The sequence below is a fragment of the Argiope bruennichi genome, chromosome 2, assembly GCF_947563725.1.
Source record: "Argiope bruennichi chromosome 2, qqArgBrue1.1, whole genome shotgun sequence".
NCBI lineage: Eukaryota > Metazoa > Arthropoda > Arachnida > Araneae > Araneidae > Argiope > Argiope bruennichi.
Window position 1 is genome coordinate 20,764,381 of NC_079152.1, and position 16,709 is coordinate 20,781,089.

General features: G+C 30.3%; 1 protein-coding gene across 1 annotated transcript; it reads right to left on the reverse strand.

Annotated features, from left to right (window-relative positions):
- Positions 1-11,164: 11,164 nt before the first annotated feature.
- LOC129959203 (alpha-crystallin A chain-like) lies at positions 11,165-11,689 on the reverse strand. The gene has a single exon (XM_056072027.1). The coding sequence runs from the start codon at positions 11,687-11,689 to the stop codon at positions 11,165-11,167; it is 525 nt and encodes a 174-aa protein (XP_055928002.1).
- Positions 11,690-16,709: the final 5,020 nt, after the last annotated feature.

Below are 16,709 nucleotides of genomic sequence, written 5' to 3' on the forward strand. Positions count from 1 at the left end.
ATTTCATAATAATATTACATTTAATTTTTACAAATGCTGGATTAAAAAAATATATGCTTTTATTTTTACTGTTTATAATTCTCCTAGCAATGACATTTTAAATGTGCAATGTCTTTAATAAACAGTCTAGTCTTTTGTAGTTACTTCGATAACGTTTCATTTACAGTAGTATAAATAGTTTTAATATTAAATTCTAAGATATATTCTGCAAAATAATCAATGAATATGTCAAAAATAATTTGCAGTGCCGAAAAAATAGTATAATCTTTCCACAATTTCGCCATAATAGTTCTGATTTAATGTTGATGATCCTGCATTAAAGGCAATATACAGAACCGCAGAGTTTTTCTTTAAACACATGAATGTATTAATAAGACAGTAAGTACGTGATTTATGTCACGAACTAAACTTACTGATGATCTTTCATATGTATCTTTTAATTCAGAATTCACACTTACTTGCTCTTTCGATTTTAATAAATTCATGAACAACGCTTCTTATCTTTTCCATGCTTAATTTTAAAAAAAAACAGACACAAATATCATTGCAATTATGTGCGAATATTCTAATTTAATTAAACTCAAAAGTCAAGCTTCAGTCTTTAATATGCTTACTTTAAAGCACCACAAATTATTTTTTTTCAAATGAAACAACAAAAGAAAATTATTTGAAATTTTTTTTTATGTCAATAAGATTAAAAGTCTTCCTTTTTCAAAGATATGTAACAGAAAAGATGATATTTCCTGCTTCCATTTACTACATGCATTTGTCATAGAGATGGCTAATCTCTTGAATGCGACATTTGATATATCTAAATGAGGCTTGGCGATTCAGTAGGAACTAGATTTTCCTGAGAAAATTTTGTCACTGCGCTTTCCTTCAGTGTATTCTATGAACTAATACGCGTGTAACTCCTTAAATAAAATAAACTCTTAATTAAACTTTTAAAAAAACATTTTTGCATGCTGTATCAGTTCTGAACGAAATAGGATTTTCCCCCTACATTTTTGCGTATTGTTGATAAAACCTTCTTTCTATTTAAAAAAAATGGTTTTCCATCTATTGTATGTTTCATTTTTAAAATATTTAGTTTTAGATGCTGGTTAGAATAGTTGAAATAAGATAAGAATTTTTAGTTTTAGATTTAATTTCAATATTTACTTCCGTGTTGCAAAATAATGTGCGATTAATGAAATAATAAATGAACTAACTATTTTGAACTATCCATATTATTCTTCCCTTAAATGATCATAGATGTTAATTTATGCTATCAAAAGCTGAATTTAAAATTCATCAAACTAAAAATTTCCTAAATGGTGACATGGATGGCTGCGCTCTTCGTCATTGAAAATATAAATTCAACTATTGAAGGCTTTAAATAAATAGTTTTTGTAATGGTACCTTGACATTATATTTCAATGATTATCTATGTTCTGCTAAAGGGTTAAATATGAAGTAGTTAAGTATTTTACTCTTAAATTGAGATGATTATAACCATTTGTTTCTTTTATTGTACTATTTCCACGATTTCCTTCTGTTGTTTTCATTTCTTTGTCTTGTATTAGGTTAACACATCGTGTATTGTATCTTCAAATCCTTTGAATGAACCTATCATGATTTGAAATGAGTCTTTGTGCGCAAACATGGCTATTACTAGAAGCACTCCTTCATAATCAAGAAATCATATTCTCACATTTCATACAAATGCATAATGCTACAATAATAAGTATTTGCGCATAAGTGAAATGTCTTTTAAATATCTTGAATTTAAAGAAATATACATTTTCAATAATTACATACGTATGAACACATTTAAAACAGTTTCTCATGTTTCTTATCATTTTTCTTTCACACTGAGTAAGAATTTGATAATTTTTTTTTTAATTTCACGTTATTTTAGAAGCTTATTTTATCTACTCCAATAATAAACTAATTAATAAAGAAGAAGGCATTCTTAAAATATTTTCTCCCTTTTTTTTCCTACCGTCCATAAAGAAAATGTATAACAGCAATGAATATCTGCTTTTTTTACTTGTTATTTTTTATATTATTTGGTTTGTAATTTGACAATTAATAAATAAATTTCAGTGTTTGAATGATTCAAAAATTCTGCCTTACTTTTATTTTCCATAAATATTTCCTTAATGAAGGATAAAATATTTTGGTTTTCTGTTATTTTCTACAGTTACTACAGTGTTTTTATTTGAAAATGACTTTTTTTATTACTCTATTTTAAATTGAAATTCAAAGCTACCTCCGATATTATTCTTTCAGGTGAGTATTTTAAATATTTTTTCTTGTGATTATTTTTATATTTACTTAAACTTCATTATAAATGTCTTAACAATTAAAAATAATTGAAAAAAATCTATAAAACTCTTTGGTCATCTGATTCCATTTTCTACTAAAAATTTTCACATGTTCATAATTTTCAAAAGTTTAAATTCGAGAAACTGCAATCATACAACTAAAGTTGTATGTTTCAAAACAGAATATCTGCTTCTAAATTTAAATATTTTATTTCTTTATTTTGAGAAAAAAACATTATAACAGTAAAAATACCTGTTGCTGAATGCACAGACATGACCGATTACAAGGTTAATGACTTTGAAACAGATTTAAAAATTAATATGATAACATTTGGAGTTCATTATTGTAAATATTCATTATTTGTGAATTATACTAAGCATATTCTTAAATTAGATCTGTATTCTTCTGATAATTAAGATGTTAATGATATTTATAACTTCAGAAATAACTGAAATAATGATTAGAAATAACTGAAGAAATACTGAATTTTTTAATTAAGGTAACATTTTTAGCACTTAAATCAGACTTTATTTCAATGACTCTATTTTTATAAATTATTATAGTATGCACATGCATTGTTTCAAATTATATAAATATGCTCTATTTCTGCGTTTTTCTCCGATTTTTCTGTTACTATTCGGGTTACTTATTTTTGAAAAGAAAGCTATGCGCAGTAAAGTTCTAGCAATATTTGATTATGCTGCTGCAGCATTGACGATTGGTAGTCACGGACGATTGATAAAAGATAGTCACAATCTTTTTAAAATGATGGAAAAATGTGAAAATTTATATTAAGAATTTTTTAATAGTTTAACTAAATTTTTCAAACGTTACAAATTTAATATTTTCACTTTAAATATACGTACGTTGTACAACGCAATCAGTATACAAAATCAGCTTCTGAGAAAAGCTACTTCCAATCAAGTACTGTCCCCGAAAATATGTTCGTCTATCAAAATATATTCGAAAGTGTTGTAAGGAATATTCAAACTGTAAGATTTCTGAGGTGACCCAAATCTGTACAGAGGACTATATATTTGTGAAAGAACGCATAGATATGAGAAAAATTGCTTAATAAAGGGTGCAGCACTATTCTTAAGGAGTATTAAAATAGTTTTCTTGAAGTTTAAAGCCCCACTTCGTCCTATTCCCTAACGATTCATTGAATTGTTCCTTCGAGCGTAAACCGCTTCCTCTGTATCAAGAAAGTCAAAAAGAGTTAAGAACAATAAGTATCCCAATCAAGCGCTCGTATAATTTCGAATGTAAATATATTGTTACACTTCAATTAAAATTCCAACCCTCATATATTTCAATCATCTGCAATTCATAGCATCTGTTATATTTCAGAAAGTTTAATAAATCTGTTAAGTTCGTTAATTATATGCAAAAATGAACCTTTTGGAAAATTAAGAGATTGTTGCATTGGTTTTCACAATGAAAACTGAAAAGCACCTATTCACAGCAAAATATATTAGTAAAACTGCGGCCTCTTATCTTTAATCATTATATCAAGGAATAGCTATTTTGAACTCTCAACCAATTGTTAGAGCAGGCATTACTGAAATGCAATAAAAAGGCCTGATGGAATTTAGGTCTTTCCATTTATCAATTTAATTTCTGGACTAAATAGTTTGAAAGAAAGGGATGAATATATTTTTAAATAGACTTTCCATATGCTTTTCTCTATTTTCAGCTGAGTCGTTAACAATGTATTCAATCATTATGCGCAATTTCAAAGAAAGCGAGTCTCACAGGAAAAGATATATATATAAAGTTTTACATAAGTCGTTGAATCGTTAGAAAAACAACAGAAAATAAATTTAAATTTGCGTCAACGATGTAAAATTTCTGCAATTCATTTATACTATTAGAACTCAAAAGATGGTGTGAAACAGAAAATGAGCTAAGATTAAATTTTTCAACGAAAACGGTACCTAAATTTTAGGAAGAAATTTTTTAAAGTCTAAGTAAGAATTCCAACTCCATCTTAGATTCTAATGTCTTAGTTTCATATCTAGGATAATATAAACCAGTTTATCGTTGGCGTATTATAAACCTCCACTCAAACAGGTGAAAAAAGAACGATATATATTCAAGAATCAATTGGATATCTTGGAATGTGATGGCAACAAAATAAAAAAAAATGCTAAATTGAAAATATTGGGGTTTTTTTTCACTATTTCAGAAAATCGGAAATAAAATTGCTATTCATAAAAACAATAATTTCTCCAACGCAGGATAACAAAATATATATATATTCCAAAACATTATCAAAATAAAACATCAGGATTCTTAAAATTAATGAGTCACAAAAGTTTTAAATAGAATTTTAATAATCAAACAGAGAAAATTGTACTAAATCTATCTTTAAAAACAATTAATAATTTTAATTTAAACTGAGCTCAATTTAAAAACACACTCATAGAATTGAAGTTATTAAAATGTTTCACACTCTCTTTTCACAACAACAATAGCCAACTTATTTGTACATGCGCCAAATTAATTTCTAATAATGTATTGTTCTGCAAGATGTTGGCGTAACTCCTAATTTCGTAATTTGTCATTTTTGCAGTCATCCTATTTAATCCATTCCTCCTGAAGCACCTCTGTTTATTCACAATAGCGATTTCATCGGTTAAAAAAGATTTGAAAGGACTCCTTGTAAAAAATAATTTTTTCTCTCGAAAAAAAAACAAAATGATGCTTTAGAGATCAAATTGATTTTATTAGCATCCGATTGATGAGCTTTCTTCACGATGAACCGACGAAATAGGCCATTGCTTATAAGTATGGGGAAAATAGTTATCGTATCTCATTTGCGATAAAAAGCGGAAAGAAAATGAAATGAAGGACTCAAAAAAGTTTTGGCAATAACTCGTGCAGAAAGAAAAATTTCAGTATTTTCTCAACGAGAAATTCAGTACGCACTTCTTACTTCGACTGTATTACAAATCGAGCCAAATACAGTCAGCCAGTACCGGAAATCAAGCAGCTTTTGAATGCATTTAAAGTATCAGTTTGATGCGTTTTATAAACGTGATTTCCATTTGGCGACTCTCTAACTGACAACAAATACCTGTTATTTGAAACTAAAATTTTTACTTGGCGATAAGAACTATCCTGCTAAATGAGAAGTAATGAAAATATAGAATTATATATCTATTGATTCATAAATTATTTTCATTTTATTTAAATGCCCTAATATAAAGCTCTCTTTATGTGTGATATTTCAGAATATTCAGTAGAAATAAGAAAATTATGTAAACGAATGAAACAATTCATAATTTTCGCCTTCTTAAATTCAAGCGTATGCTCAAAGATTTCCTATTCAAAATTATTTTTAATATATTATAATGCTGGAATGCAGAATTAAAGTGTCAGAAATCATATAAATTTCTTAATTTTTATTTCCTTAATATCCAAAATTTTGGAAATCAGAAATGCTAAATTTTTGTAAGATGAGTTTTTGCCAAAACTAAATAGATGTTATTATAATGGAGGCCATTGAATGATGTGGCACAGCTTTTATTGACTTTTTAAATACTTACATCTTTTATTTTCACATACAACTGATAACGACATATAAAATAATTGCTGATGGAATCAATGAATTATCTTTTTCACTCTTAGGATGAAAGAAAGAAGCCTCAATCACTTTTTAAGACATATTTTAAGAAATGTGTACCAATTTCCATTTGGAGCTTTCAAAATGTATTTCAAATTTAAAAGAACGTGAAATATTTCCGATTCAGCTATATCCCCGATGCAATGCACTGTCTTGTAATAGAATATGAATTTGGCTTGAATAAAAAGCTATTTCTTTGTCGCAACTCTCAAATTAGCATACTTTTTCTATTATTGATGTAATGTGATTTGTATGCAATCTACCAACTGTAATCTTGCTAAATTTTAAAAAGGATTTTATTTATAATTTCAAAATTTTTTTATTAATCATTAATATTTTCTATTTGAACTACGTTTTGCAACAACATTAAAGCTTGGCGAAAGCCGTTATCCAATCAATATATCAAAAAACATAAACATATGCAGCGAAACTTCGCCAAATCCATGTCATAAAATTACACTACTTGGCACATTTCAATGCGTAAAAACTAACAGTCATTTCACGCCAGCATTTGAACTTGAGACATTCTGTTGGCGATCTCACGGAAATGTAAGAAAACATTTTTAAAAGTTTATGTGTATCCAAACTTATGAAAATAACAACAAAAATTTTGAACTCTGAATATTAGCAAAAATTGATAATATTAGCAGAAGCATTCAATGTTTTTGTAAACAATTGTAAATTGCATTGAACGAAAGTAGGGAAAAATGATTGCGATAAATAATGATAAATAATTAGCTTAAAGCCCGGAATATCTTAAACATATTGTTAAATAACATTGAAATCAGGTTGGGTTTTTTTACATTTTGCAATCGCCAAATGTTATAGAAAGTTTCTCGAATCAAATAATTTTAAATACTTAAAGCATTAGATGTATCAAGACATTTTATAACCTGCTTAAATTGGATGTTTTCAGAACCGTTTTCTATTCGAGAGACAATTAATATACATAATTCTGTCATACATGGATTTTTTGATCTTACGCTCTGAGCTTGGGTCTCCTAGCAAAAGTTGGTCTAGGAGATGCCTCAGGGTTAGCTACTGGAGGTGTAGAAAAGGACGTACCTGGAAGACTTACCTGGGGAGGAAGAGGAACTTCCTCCCAATCCATAGGCTCCTGGCAATCCACGGACTCCCAGTCCATCGGCTCCTCAGTGCAGGAAGCCTCCCAGTCCATCGGCTCGAAACCTGCAACGAAATCTGAAGAAGACACACAAAAATCCATAGTTTATTTGTATATGAGTAAATAAGTAAAGAAATAAAATGAAATATTTTTATTCAAAAAAAGTAATGTCACTCGAAAATAATATCCGCTGCTTTTTCGCAACTCAAACTTTCAGAAACTTGACTCAAAATGGCGTCTCTTATTGAAAAATCTGCTGTTCCATGAATTTCAGCCAATCAGATTGTGAGTTTGGAAAGTTGAAGTTAAAGTTAAGGAAATTAGTGGTGTTAAGAATGCCAAAAAATATTATCTAAATTTCATTTTCCTTACGGAATTATAACGCGAAATTTATTTGGTTATTTCTTGCCTGCATCTTGCGCTCAATCAGGGAATTTTCTTTACCGTATTAGCATCTAAGACAATCCTTAAGACATGCATATTATCTGTAATATTCACGAAATTTCAATTCTGAATAATTCGCTCTATTTTCTTGTGCTCTTCGATTTAGCAAATATTATTTGAAATTTCATTATTCCATTTTAGAAACTGAAAATTTCAAGTTTTAGGTGAAATGTCAGTGAATTGGTTCTAGATACAGTGCGACAAAACGAAGCTGTGTGCGGTTGCGTACATAAATATTTACAAAATGGGGTTTCTAGAGCATCAAGTTGTGCATGGAAACTGATAAATTCTGCCTTTATAAAACTGAAACAGTTTCGATTTAATCAAACGCATGTAAAACAGCCCTTCTCCGGAAATCGGTACAATACATAACCATATCTAATGAACTCAAATTTGCATAAAAACATCGAATTTACTGTTATTTTCGTGAAATTTCCGTTTGTAAAACAGCAACAAACATGAATATACTTTGATCAGTAGATGAATAAAAATAAAATTGTTTTTTTATAAGACATCATGATCCTCTTCTTCATTAATAATTTTTAAGAATCAAATTATCAATAATAATTTTAAATCAGAACTAAGTATTTCTATTTAAAAGATATGCTAACAAGGAAGTATCAATTTTTTGATATCAAACAACTTCTGTGTTAAATGTGAACACGAATAATCAATTATTTTATCAAAACTTTAATATTTAGTAGATTTTCTTATCCTGTTTGCAAACATAAAAAACAAATGAAATCATGAATTTGAAATTTGAAATATTTACGAATGTTTGTGGCCGATGATAAAGGGAAGATATTGTCTAGAAAAAAATATCATTGATCAATCAAGCATATTATCAAGAATATGAAACGGTTGTCCTATCGAAGATGCATTTTGTTGCAAAAGTTAAAATTGAGGAGTCAACAAAACCATAAGGAGGGGGACAGTAGCAGCTTACTACAACATATTAATGGCTGGCAATCTGCAAAAGGTGAAACCAGCTTATCTATTTTTCTGAAACTGGGGAAGATCTCTCAAAACCAGGGCGTATACCTCCAATGGATGTCGTCACACGTATACATTAGTGGTAATGAGGTCTTTGATAGATTGGCCAAAAAGGGTTGTGAGAATGAAACGGCCACTGGCTCATCGCGTACTTATCTAGAACTATATTCAAATCAAAGATCTAACCTCAATTTAATATTGCGTATTCCACCTGCGCACCAATGGTACACGGTAAAATCACTTGGCACTCTACTGGAAACCAAATGTGACCGTGGTTCCCGGTATTCTCTGGCTAGACTAAAAAGTGTCCACCTTAAGTGTCTTTCTTTTGAAAGTGGTAAAAAAATCCATCCCACTTGTAATAAATGCTGTTACCATTCAGCTTCACTGGATCACATTCTGGGTTGCATCGGACTTTCTAAGGAGGCTTAACATCTCATCCCTTTATTATTATAGATTTATTGGCGGTCAAAAACCTGCTGGAGCTGATCTGACATATGTCAGATCTTTTGAGGATAAGCAACAACAATAACAAGTTGAGAAATTATTTGCTCCAAAAATTAACATCCTTGAAACGAAAGTAATATTTTTGAAGAGGACAATTATATCTTCGTTTATGGATGGAAATTCGGTATATCCAACAAATGACAATATTAATTGTGTAGTAAAAATTGATACGTATTTCCTTAAAGAATAAAGCGGCCGATTTCTTTATTCGTTTTATATCTGTTTTCTGATGCTGAAAACACCTATTTGATATTTGATCTTTTTTTATTATTATTGATGATACAAATAAATGAATGACTGATTTCTTGGTAAACTTACTTTTCTTATTACATCATTTGTGTTATATTGATCATTTTTCGTAATATGTAATATTTTTTCCTTTCTTATAACATTATTTGATGTACATTTTGGTTTTAACTGCGGCCAAAAAGGGCCAAGAAAAAATGTCACCAAATTATAAAAATTTTAATTATTAATTTTATTTTAATTATTAATAAACTTAAATGCATTATTATTTATTATGAAACATTTTGAAAGCGCGAATTTTATATTGTTTGATGATTAAAATCGCCAAACTGGCGACATTTTTTCTTTGCGGTTTTTGGTCTATATTAAAACCGACAAAAACTTTTCTAAACTTTTATTTGTAAATATTTTTTGCGAGATCTGCAAACATCTCTAAAATTTCACCAATGCAGATGTTTTTTGCAAACATCTGTAAAATGTACTTTACAGATGCTTAATTATTTTTAGCATTTTTTTACAAAAATTGGCTCAGTTATTCATGATTGATAGCTTTCTCCATCATTCTTTCGTTTGTATAAAAAATTACTTTTCTAGTTTAAATTAATCTCAATGTGTGTTTATGCTTTATACATGTTTTCCAAAAAGTATTAATTCGTTGTTTTTTTTTTTTTTTACAAAATTAATAATGTTGCTCAATTTTTACTAAAATCTGGGCTTTCATTTGTTTACTCTTGTGATTCGATTTAATAGAATTTAAAATAAAGAAAAATAGTCATTTCCAAAAATTTTTGTAAATGTCATCCATATGAGTATTAAATATTATAGTGGGAATTTTAATTATTTCGTTCATATTTAGTTTCAAATTATGCCATTAATATGCTTTTCTTTTCTATACCAGTATTTAAAAAAAAATACTTGTCGGTTGTAACGGCGACCAAAAAGCACCAAGAAAAAATTTCGCTAAATTAGCGATTTCAATCTTCAAACAATATAGCATAAGATTCGTACGTTCAAAAGTTTTCATAATAAATCATAATGGACTTAAATATATTTTTATAATTTGGCGAAATTTTCTCTTGGCTCTTTTTGGCCACAGTCAAAACTGAATCGCACCCTTTAAATCTTAAATTAAATTTCTGAAAATCCTAATTAATTTATAATGTTTCTGGTTCAGATGAAATATATTTCCTCCATCTCCTTGCCATCTTTATAAATATATTTTGGACTGAAATTTACTTTAATGCGTCTCGTGAGTTTGCCGCCAATATGGAACGGTTGTAGTGTAGATTTGTGTGCCCCTTCGATTGGCGACAAATTTCATCGATGAAGCACTACTTCTGGTTTCCATAATGTTTTGTTTTCATTGTTATTACTGTAGGGTTTCTGACCCAAAATCCCCTTGACGCTGATCTTGGCGTCAAAAAAAATCACCAAAAAAATCAAGGTGCACGCAACTGTAAATATTTACCAAGGAAGCAAGCAAAATTGTCAGCCTTTTAGCGATTCTGCAGCTGATTTGTTAACTACTGTGTTTCGCCTTGCATACCAACTACTTCGACGATTTTGCAATACCGGCATTTCGGTGAAGTGGCATATAAAAATTGATTTCAACCCTAGTCTGTATGTTTTTATTTCGCCATTCTTTTGGCATTTTTTCGATATGATTTTTCAATTATTTTCTTTTATCGTCAAACAAGAAAAAAAAATGTCCAACAGTGTTGTACTGAATCTGATTCCAATTACTCAATGAAATATATGCAACAAAACTAATATTTCTATAATATTTCAAATAATTAATTTAATTAATTTATTTCAATACATGACATAGTTTTAAAGCTTTATAAAATGCACAAAAACTTCATATATCATTTTTAGTATCCCAAACATTCAATTTTACTTTCAAAATTTAAAGATTACTTCGCATCTCCCATCGCTTTCTTTTCTTTAATACTGAGAGGAATCTTGCGTTCCCTTAATGGCGGTTTGTTCGCTTTCTTTGGTGCTAATATTGTGAGCATTCCATTTGGACTGAGCGAACAATTGACAGTCTCAGCATCGCAAGTGTCTGGCAACATATACCGACGGGTGAACTCTCTGGCCACAAATCCATGTTCATCGCTTTTTTCTTCTTGCTTGCCGTGGATCACAACATATTTATCAGCAATCTTCACCTCTAACTCTTCTGGTTTGAACTGGCTGACATTCAAATCTATTTGAAACTTGTCTTTATCGTTTTTAACTTCAGATTTTCCTGAATCAGCAATATTGATTTGCCTTCGGCATCTTCCGTTTTGACCCCCTACTGGGAGCAGGTCATCTTCGAATAAGTTAACGCCGAATAATTGGTCCATGATACGTTCAGGATAGTCAAATATATCCCACCAGTTGCCTTCCAAAATTCGTGGCACAATTTCCCGAGCAAGATCTTTTCTCGACATCTTTGATTTTCCGCCAAAAGACTTCTTATAAAAACGTGGCAATATAATGAACGGTTTTAAAATCTTTAGTCGATATTTGTTAGCAGTATTTCAAATAAAACTAGCCAAAGCTTCTTGAAATATTTGTTTTTGAATTAGTCTACTTTTTTCCACTACAAATTTTTTAAATTTTATTCTCAATTCAATTTTTTTTCAAAATACTGAAATCGCACAAAATTTTGTTGTGATTTCTGCTGCCAGATTACTCAATTCTGCTATCATCACTTGCAGCTGATTTCATCTGCTTATAAAAGTCTGATTTTTTAAAAAATTGTCTGATTTTTTCTATCTATTATCAATGATCAAGCAATAGATGACAAAAATTTTGAAACACCAACGTTTACTTATTTCAACAGCATACTACAGGCGATATAAGCTGTTAAAGTTATTCCTTTTTAAGATGAGAAGGTTTGCAAAAAGAATATTGATATTCAAAACAATTATTAAAATAAAAAATGATATCTGCTATTGCAAATTTCAAGTTATGTGAAAACACAGCATGAGAGAGAATTTTCGTAGCTTCATTCTACGGTCTCTCCAAATGGCTGTAATTCTCCGCTGTCTCCTCGCTTTAGCTGTATCCAGCTGCCGATACGCTACTATACGAATGGTTACTCCTCACATGAATCGATACTGCTCTCACAATAAACACCTGGACTCGGCGCACAGCTCAGTTTATCAATAGTTTGGGCTTCACACAACGCTTGCACTTCGCTGGACTAATCCAACTTTTCTGCCGTTACTTCGCTATCCTCTCGATGACTCGATACAAGATCCCGACTTCGTTGATCCCCGACTACGATTCACATCACGATTGATTACGGCCTGAGACTAAAGGCTTTTTATAGTTCGCGGAGGCGGGTCAGAAGGTCTTGAACCAATCAGGCTTATCTCGATTACCAATGGCTCAAATGCTAAAATTCTCAATGTTTCCAGAAATATCTATTTTGTCATCAAATCGCGAAATGGTCGCCAAGTTTGTAGCAAAGCTTTAAGATCACTGACGCAGTCAGCACCCACAAGGCTGATCGTAAAACGGTCTTTCCAGTGATTCAACGAAATGTGCTGGGAAACAACTTTATATGTTTGTAACAATATGTATAATATCAGACGTGAACATCTTTTTATCAGGGTCTCTTTTATTTATTTTATAAATTGTGTAAATTATTAGAAATTAGAAAGTTGATGAATATTTATAAAAAAAAAAGTTCAGAATAAATACATTTTTGACAATTAGATATCAATTAACATGTATTATATAGTTTGCAAATAATTCAATGGGAATAGACAAAAGCATAATTTCTTAAAATAAAAAAATGAATACTAAAATATTAATAATAATTATTTCTGTTCACATGACCTGTTTTTTTTTCTAATTATTAGATAACTAATTATATTTTACAATAAATTTTAAAACTTTAGTTCTCTCCTACCAGTAATTAAATAATCATACCAAATTATGAATACAGTTCACATTTGCAAATGCATTAAAAATTATGCATCGAAAGAAAAATACAAACAAAATGTTACTTGAAAATTAGTTTATAAACTCATTCTCTCATAAATGCTTTCAGAAAAGAAATCTAGTGTAAGGGTGCCAAAGATGCCAAGTAGCCAAAGTAAAAACTCAAAATGATTGACAATATAAGCAATACTGTAAATCAGTTGCAGTTGGCAATAACTGCTTTTTAAAATTAGAGTTATGAATTCATAGATCCGAATTGTTTAAGATTGTCTTTTGAGTATTTATTTTCCGCTATTGCTCGTTTCCTCTGAAATAAAGAATTTTTGCAAACCGTCTGCGTGATCTGCTCTTCGAAAAAATAAAATTGGTAATATTTCTAAAATTGATGATATTTCTGACAGTCCCATTCAACTATTGTTCCTTAAACAACGATAGACAATCGACAGTATCGAATTTCTGAAATATGGACTTCTTCAAAACTATCGATATTTTTCTCTCGGAAAGTATTAGACGCATTTCCAATCGATAATTTTTAAATTTTCTATACAGCAATACTATGAACTGTTCGCAGAATTGTAGCTATCTAACAGAGATCATATATTCTGATTATGGAATGCTGTAGCTTATTGATTATTGAAACAGTTTTCTATAATTTTATTTTTTTTCTTAATTCCTGATGCAATTTTAGTCAATAATTTTCAAATTATCGACAGTAGGCCCAAAACAATGCAGCATACAATAGGTCGTGCTATAGGTCAAAGCTGAATTCATTGAAATGATACTGTAGTAAATCGTATATGTATATTTGTGTTTATAAATAGCATATGCATAGATGGAATAAATTCAATGTACTAAATAGGTATTTGAGAACATATTCGTGTGTGTGTGTGTGTGTGTGTTCGTGCTTGTTCGTCCATTGATATATATGAAATATTCGTCCATATGTTTGAAACATACTTGTATTTATATGTTCTATTTAGATAAAGTACTAAATACTTATACATATAAACTTACAATAGAATGAAGTATATTCTCTCTTCGAACGAACGCCTGTAATATTCAATTCACGTGCGTGTAAAACAACGTAGTACTTATATACGCAACAAATATATATGTAAGAATGTGTATAACGTATTAAATACTTTACACCGAAATATGTAACTATTTGCAATTCGATGTTTGTACAACAGACGAATTCATAAATGTAAATTTCAATACTTATATGCATTAAATATTTCAAGTAGAAAAGTATATACGTACATATGTATGTAGCTTACTGTATACGGACATACGTTGTATAGGTGTTCATAATATCACATTTTATGTATATTTTTATTTAATTTTACTTTTGTTGTACATGCATTTGTACTTCTATATGCGTGTGAAACATACTAAATATATGTATATATGTGCATCAGTACATACATATTTATGCGTCTGCAGCACTAGTTAAGTGTGTTTGTAATTTATTAGGTATAGCTCTGTGCACGTATGTTCAATCGCACGTACATATTTATGTAGCACATTGCTGACAAGCTTGTCGCCGCTAAAAAGCTGTTACCGCCATGTCAAAATTGTAAGTTAAACTGCAAGGAGAAAATTGACGAGAGCCAAAGACAAGAAATGTTTACAACCTTTTGGGCCCTTGGAGACTTGCAGCGTCAACGTCAATACGTCAAAGATTGTATGCAAATAGTAGCGCCAAAAGTAGAAAGGGTCACTTTGAATGCGACACGTATTAGAGGTAAAAACCAAGGATATTATGTGATCCATAAAGGTGAAAGATTCAGAGTCTGTAAGTATTTTTTCAAAAACACATTCAACATAACAGACAGGTTCATCAGAACAGTCATTGAAAAAATAGACAACGAAACAAATATTCTAAAAACAGATCAAAGGGGAAAACACCAGAAGCATAACAAAATAGAAGTTACTTTGGTGGAAAGTGTTCATAAACATATCAATTCCATCCCAAAAATCCCTAGCCACTACTGCCGACAAGACACTTCACGAGTTTACATCGAAGGGGGAAAGTCTATCGCAGATTTGCATAGAGACTACAAGAAGGAACGAGAAATAGAAGGAAAAAAATGTGCTACTTATGACCAATATTTCCAAATATTTAAGACGTATAATATTCATTAACTGAATATATATATAAGATGCATTAACTGAGAAGTATGAGCAGCATATCATAGAGAAAGATCTTTCTCGAATGGAGAAGCAGGCAGACAAAGAAAACTCGGACGTTGAAACTGCTGTTGCTGTGTATGATTTACAAGTGGTTCTTTCGGTTCCGAACTGTTTGGTGTCAGACTTTTATTACCTGTCTAAGGTGGCTTCATACAACTTTACTATATTTAACATTAAAAAAGATGAAGTGTTCTGTTACTTCTGGAACGAAACACAGGGACACCGTGGCCCAGTAGAAATCAGAACGTCCGTCTGGAAGTATCTCTCTTACCTTGATGCACAGGGGTCAGTGAAAAATGTCATCTTTTACAGCGACAACTGTTCTGGACAACAAAAAAACCAATACTTAATTTCTATGTATCTCCAAGCAATTAATAAAATGAACTTCGATTCAATCACACACAAATATCTTGTCACATGGCATACTCAAAATGAAGGTGATAACGTACATAGCCAAATTGAAAAATCGGTCAATCACTTTTTGCGTGGACAACCCGGCATATTTTCACCAGTTCAATACTCAACAATAATCAGTATGACAAAAAAAAAAAAAGGAAAGCCATACAAACTTGTTGAGATGATGTACTCCGATTTCCTAAATATTAGGGATACGGGCATCCCTATCCCAGCAATTTCAGAAATGAGCGTCATTATGTTTAAAAAGAGTGAGCCCTTGAAGATTTATGGAAAAAGGTCTTACGGGGATGCGCAGTTCCAAATCGTAGTAGATTTAGAAATGAAGAAAACTCGAAAGTCTGGGAGTCCAACATTTCTTGATTATGAGCAGGCATACCCAACTCCATTCAAGGTGGCAAAAAGAAAAACAAAGGAGAAGCTACTGGGTGTGTTAAAAAATGGCCTTATTCCCCGACAGTTTTCCGATTTTTATAACAGTTTGTAACTAGTTTGTACCTACTTTATTTCCATATTAAAACGTTTCAAATGAATTATTTTTATTTTATTTCCAATTAATTAAATAATAACTTACCTTATTGTTGCCTAGAATTATCTTCAGTATTTAATAATAATACTTACGTAACAACGGCATATCTTCATTTCTTTCTTAAATAGTAATATTTTAGGCATTTTTTCTTTGCCTGTATAAGTAGTTCAGTAAAAAACAATTATTTTACCACCAAAATATTTCGCTGTGGCTAATAATATATTCGGGAATAATTTATTCGATTGTGCAAAAACTTTGAAACGCTCTCCTGAAAAGTAGTGTTTTGCAAATATGCCACTGTTCATTTCAAGCAGCGAAATGGGCCCCTGAATATTAAAACCCTTAGAATGTGTGTGTGTGTGTGTGTGTGTGTGTGTGTG

What these genes read in the sequence shown, in the direction of transcription:
- LOC129959203 (XM_056072027.1), bottom strand. Translation starts at nt 11,689, where the DNA reads ATGTCGAGAAAAGATCTTGCTCGGGAAATTGTGCCACGAATTTTGGAA.